The 6,476-nt window shown below is 35.0% G+C and overlaps 1 protein-coding gene across 1 annotated transcript; it reads left to right on the top strand.

Annotated features, from left to right (window-relative positions):
- The first annotated feature begins 3,241 nt into the window (after nt 1–3,241).
- Nucleotides 3,242–4,959, top strand: LOC141689342 (elongation factor TuB, chloroplastic-like). Its single transcript, XM_074493618.1, has one exon. It carries the CDS (start codon nt 3,363–3,365, stop codon nt 4,794–4,796), a length of 1,434 nt encoding a protein of 477 aa, XP_074349719.1. The 5' UTR covers nt 3,242–3,362; the 3' UTR covers nt 4,797–4,959.
- Nucleotides 4,960–6,476: the final 1,517 nt, after the last annotated feature.

Raw genomic sequence — 6,476 nt, 5'->3', positions numbered from 1 at the left:
CTAAAGAAGAACGGCTGCTTTTTCTGTTGTTCCTGAAATTCGGCTACCACATCTCAGTTGTCTCTATCAACCCATGTGCCTCTGTTTGTAGGTACAACTACCCCTTATCAACGGCTAATCATCAGAACATCCGTTGAAGCTTTCATCCGTTGATGCACTCATCCGTTGAAGGATGTTATCCGTTGAAGCTTTCATCCGTTGATGCACTCATCCGTTGAAGGATGTTATCCGTTGATGACTTTATCCGTTGAAGCTTTAGAGACATCCGTTGAAGCTTAGCTTCTCATCCGTTGAAGGTCTTTAAGTCATCCGTTGATACCACTTCACTTATACAAAATTACAAGGCATGAAGTATTTACAATTGGCCTTCCTATCTGCATATCATCTAGTAGTCAACATGACTCATAGTTTCTCTCAACTTCCAAGAATTACATTTTAAATACAGAGACTGAAATATGCTACAACACTAGACTTATTTCTAAGTAAAGCTACACCATCAACGGATAGCCAAAGTGGTCTTATCCGTTGAGGCTACAGACACTAAATTTCTACTTAAGTATTTTGTTAAACATATCATCAAACTAATGCACATACATTCCTAACACTTCTATATAAATAACTTTAGGTCATTTTTAATAAGATATCAAGCCAGAGACTTATCAAGGAGAGCTGTAAGAAGACCGTGTTAGCACGATTCAACGAAGACGAAGAAGATCTTGTTTTTACTTGTGAATATTTGTTCTAAGTTGTAGTTAGATGCTATTTTTCTTATTTGTGAACCTTACTCTTGTTTCGTACTTGGTTTTGTTATTTAAGTATAAAGACTATGTTTATTATACCATGCTTTTATCGGAACCCACGTTGATGATGAGTCCGATTATGGGCTAATCGTTATTGTGGGGTTCTAACGGATTTATTTATGGATATTTTAGTTAATTTGTTTCGATGCCTTAGTATGTGGTGATTGTATAATAACCTAGTATTGGTTGTGCGTATTCGTCTTATGAGTGTCGTGAACTTATAAGATAGCGTGTTAATCTTCAATGAAGCGACAATGAATTTAAGGATTTAGAACTTGCCATGCTAGCATAGATTCATGTGTTATTGTTATGCATGATTTGTAGGTAATTTTAACCATCTTACTTGCCCTATGTAATCAAGATAGATAACTTGTGTTTAAACCGTTATGTTGTCAAATTCTATAGACATATAGGGTCTCAATATAATTGGTGTATATTCATCTTCTATCTATTTTGTGGATGTCTGGTAGTATGGTATTCGTGCAATGAAAGTTGGCGTTTATCAGTTTCGTGTTATTTGATTAGTGTCATCACTATTACATGCTAAGGTTAAGAACAAAAAGGTCATTGAATGAAGTATTTAATGAAGTTAGAATCCCATGTTTGTCATATATTTTAATTCAATCATCTTTAATCTCTTAGTTATAATTGTTAGTTTAATTCTTAGTTATAAACAACCCCAATTATTATCGTCTTAGCATTGAATAATAACCATACATTGTTGTTTAAGTGCATAAATTAATTAGTTAACCAAGCCAGTCTATGTGGGAATGAACTAGAAAAGATTCTATATTACTTGCGAACGCGTATACTTGCGTGAATTATTAGCACGTGTTTAGCGACTAACATCCCACTCTTCCTTCAATCTGCAAATGTAGAATATTTCCAAGACTAACTACATATTTTATTATAATGTATAGTTTGTAAAATTGTAATCATGTAACCTACTTCAATTCTCCTCATATATCTTTTCATGATTGGCTTTATAGCAACCATTCATTTAGTATATAGTTATTAATCTCAGGCCTCATGTTCCACATAAATTTTATTCCAAGCTGCTCAGAGTAATCATCAAGAACTTCCACCATGTCATACAATAATACTCATGTCTTACCTCCTCCGGAGTTGTGTTGTCCAACGTTGTTGACAAGTTCCAATATACTGCACATAGGTCTCCCTTTTTTCGATAAATCCTAACATATCCCCCGTTGTCAGCCTTCTCCAATCTCAAATGATTTGAAAAAATATTAACTTGATCAAGAATGTATGTGTTCATTACTCTGAAATGTCCACAAGATGTAGTAAACCCTGATTCCAGCCAATTCTTTAGTCCAAATTTATTATCAGTTTTGGAGCTCAGGTAGCTGAAATGGACCTTAAACGGTTGCATCGATATCACTTTTTGTATCAACAATTCAACAAAGGCATGCCATCTTCTTCATTATACAATTCTCATACATACTTTGGTTGGATGCACTCTTCTGATATATCCTTAGCAAAATCATGAAAGTCTAAGTTTAGGACTGATAGTGGTACTGACTAAACTTTCTTGAACGTTTGTTGTTGAAGCGGCCTCTATTTGATTATACCGACCATTCCTTTAAGTAATAATTCATGATAATTAATCCTTCATTTTATATATTTTGATTACTACACTTCATATTATAGTAGCACTTTATTAATCCTAAACTTGAACATCAATATCATGTTTTTGTCATCATTGTACAATTTAGGCATTGAGATTATGCACTATTGGAGTTCTTATAATCGTCATTTGTTTAAGGCATAAATTTTATAAACGAAGATAAGACTCATATTGTTTTTATGTTTTAATGAAAATAATAGGTTCCTGTAGTTTTCTTTTAAAATACCGATTAATCCTCACATTGATTTGAGATTTTAATCCATCAATAGGTTTTTGTAGGTTTCTTTGAAATGGATGATTTATATTTTTTGTTCAATGTTTAATATTCTTTATATGTTAGTTAATATAATTAAGAGTTCACTATATCTGAATAAGATGTACCAATTAGTTTAATTTATATAACACTTGACGTTTAAAAAATTGTCGGATAACAAGTTTGCGTAATGCGGGTAAAAGTCCCTACTTTGATAAATAGTAAAAAAAACTCGAATAAATTTGTTTAGACTTTTTTACGCATGGAATAGATTTAGGATTGCAATCTTTATTTTTCTTTTGAAATTTCTGCACGATAGCCCGATCAAACTCATAAAAAAACAATATTTGTAGTATTAAAAGTAATCGATTAAACTCTGATTCTGTCGTGAATAAAATATTACCTTTTTAACACCATTATTAATAGTAATGAATAAAAAAATTTACCAAACTGCAAATTAAATTAACAAAAATTCTGAACATGAAATGAGAATGGAGAAATAGAGGATAGAATGTGAAATGATGTGAGGTGGAACTTGTCTCTCTCTCTCTCTCTGTAGATAACACAACAACTAGGTAAGCTACTCACTCACTCATTATCTTCTCCCTCATTATCTTCTCCCCCAATCTCTCTCTCTCTCTCTCTCTCTTTCCATTATTTTTCAATGGCCTTTTCAACAGCTATTTCTCCACCACCAATAACTTCAATAAACCCCTCTTCAAATACCTCTTTTCTCTCAAACCACACCAATTCTTCAAGAAAACTCATTCTCTCCTCCTCTTTTCTCACTAACCCATCATCTCTCTCCTTCCAATTTCAAACCCCATCAACCCCTTTTCCCAAAAGAGCCTCAAATTTTACGATTCGAGCTGCCCGGGGCAAATTCGAAAGAAAGAAGCCTCATATCAACATTGGAACGATTGGGCATGTTGATCATGGGAAGACTACTTTGACAGCTGCTTTGACAATGGCATTGGCTGCAACTGGTGGCTCTGCTCCCAAGAAATACGATGAAATTGATGCTGCACCGGAGGAGAGAGCGAGAGGGATTACTATTAATACTGCTACTGTTGAGTATGAGACTGAGGGTAGGCATTATGCTCATGTGGATTGTCCAGGGCATGCTGATTATGTTAAGAATATGATTACGGGTGCTGCTCAGATGGACGGTGCGATATTGGTTGTGAGTGGAGCTGATGGACCAATGCCTCAGACTAAAGAACATATTTTGTTGGCTAAACAAGTTGGGGTTCCCAATATGGTTGTTTTCTTGAATAAAGAGGATCAGGTTGATGATGCGGAGTTACTTGAGTTAGTTGAAATGGAGGTCAGGGAGGAGTTATCCAAGTATGAGTTCCCGGGGGATGACATTCCTATTGTTTCTGGTTCTGCATTGTTAGCTTTAGAGGCATTGATGGAGAACCCCGCGATTAAACGTGGGGAGAATCAATGGGTTGACAAGATTTATGCTTTGATGGATAATGTGGATGAGTATATTCCTATTCCGCAGAGGCAAACTGAGTTGCCTTTTTTAATGGCCATTGAGGATGTATTTTCAATTACCGGACGTGGAACTGTTGCTACTGGGAGGGTTGAGAGAGGGACGATTAAGGTTGGTGAGACGGTCGATATTGTGGGGTTGAAGGATACGAGGAGCACGACTGTGACTGGTGTTGAGATGTTTCAGAAACTACTTGATGATGCTAGGGCTGGCGATAATGTGGGATTGTTGTTAAGAGGTATTCAGAAGATTGATATTCAGAGAGGGATGGTTTTGTCAAAGCCTGGATCGATTACACCTCATACAAAATTTGAGTCGATTGTTTATATTTTGAAAAAGGATGAAGGTGGGAGGCATTCTCCATTTTTCCCTGGGTATAGGCCTCAGTTTTATATGAGAACTACTGATGTTACTGGTAAAGTGACTGCTATAAAGAACGAGAAGGATGAAGAGTCGAAAATGGTTATGCCCGGTGATCGTGTGAAGATGGTTGTTGAACTTCATGTGCCGGTTGCTTGTGAGCAAGGAATGAGGTTTGCTATCAGAGAAGGTGGGAAGACTGTCGGTGCTGGAGTTATTAGTGCCATTATTGAGTAAAAAAAACTTGGTCCTGCACTTTTGGGTGATTCGAAGTTTCAGTCATTTGTTTTTTGTTGAAATCAGTTTTGCCTCGTATTTTATTAAAAATGCCAAAACTAAATGTAACATATGCTGCAATCACTTGGTACTTAATATGATAGTTCTCCATTTAGTTGGATTATATTCATGTTACATTTTTCTATCCTTAAAGTCCGCCTTTATACCAATGGTTAGCTAAATTGAAATACTGCTGCTTTCTTGAACAAAGCTGAAAGTATTGTAACTATTTTGCAAACTTATAAATTTAGGAGTCTAGTGATATATGTATGATATTTCCTGATTTACATTGAAAGTTAATGTCTCCAGCAATATCGCAATGGCTTTGCAGCAGTCTGGCTACGTATTCTTACATCATTTTCAATCATCACTCTCATAGTATTTGATCTTGGCATTATTACCTCGGTGATCTGTAATTTTGTATGCATTTGGACTGGTTTCATTTCTTTGTATGGTAAATTTTAGGATTTTATAATATGAGTGAAATATGCTCACAGGAAAATCAGCAATGCCACCATTAAGTAAGATTTTTGGTCTATGTTAGATAGTATTGAGATCTATGCAACCATAGAATCTAGAGTATAGACATAGAGGATAGTCCATGGAGCAATCCCTCTTCTGAATTTTGCTGCTAGGTATATACATATAGTTGTCTACTCTACGAGTTTCTGATTGCAAGGTTACATAGTAAACGGGATCTTTCTTTTGCCGTTCCACCTACTTTAAGGACTAGTATGGCCAAGTTCTTGTCATTTTGAGATTAATAATTGTATGATGGTCAGGTAGTTTTGTACATGATTATAAGTACATGTACAAAACATGTTAATGCAATATGTATAAATTTTTTTGTATAGTATATGTTTAATGCAATATGCAAAACATGTGCGTATAGAGTTGTTAACGAACCGAGCTATTGGTGGAGCTCGACTTTGTAAGGGCTCCGTTTGTTAACAGCTTGAGCTGAAGCTCGAACACAAAATCGTATATTCAGATAACGGATCGGTTCGTTTATATTCGACCGACTCGGTTCATTAACAAGCTCGAATACGTGTTTGTGCAATAAGAAAGCTTGGCTCAATTGGAAAAATTATAAAGATCACCTTGTGGTTTGGCTCGGCTGAAGGGATAAACGGCTGGATATGCAAAATTCCAGCGGTATGATTATGGGTTAAGGGGAAAACTGCATAATCATATCTCATTATGTCTTGAAGTGCACAACAAAAAAAGCTTCATATAGTCTTGTTTAGAGAGGGAAAAAAAGCTGATGCAGAACAAACCACTTTCAAAACATAAAAAACATGTAAATTTTAAAACTACAATTTATTTACTCTTATTTAGTTATGACCCCACGCTAATTAAACACTGTTCCTGTTTCAAAAGAGAAATAGAAAATGAAAAATTAAATGAGTTATTTGGTCCTTATAACAATTTTCAAATAACAGGGTTACAAAAATATTAAAAGAAAATCATTTTCTAGATCTTAAACTCTTTCTGATAGACCTCTTCAAACTTCCTCGCAACCATTCAAGTTTTAATAGAAATTTAAGAATTTGAAATGACAACTCAATTTATCTCATTTGAAATAAATTTCAAGTGAGAGTAATACCAATTAGAAAGCATGAGCATTTAGAGCATGCAAAG

Source organism: Apium graveolens, chromosome 10 (genome assembly GCF_009905375.1).
Source record: "Apium graveolens cultivar Ventura chromosome 10, ASM990537v1, whole genome shotgun sequence".
Taxonomy (NCBI): domain Eukaryota; kingdom Viridiplantae; phylum Streptophyta; class Magnoliopsida; order Apiales; family Apiaceae; genus Apium; species Apium graveolens.
The sequence above is the reverse complement of the archived record's forward strand: the minus strand, read 5'-3'. Positions and strand labels throughout refer to the sequence as shown.

Excerpts from the sequence above, each read along its gene's own strand:
- LOC141689342 (XM_074493618.1), top strand. The coding sequence starts at position 3,363 with ATGGCCTTTTCAACAGCTATTTCTCCACCACCAATAACTTCAATAAAC.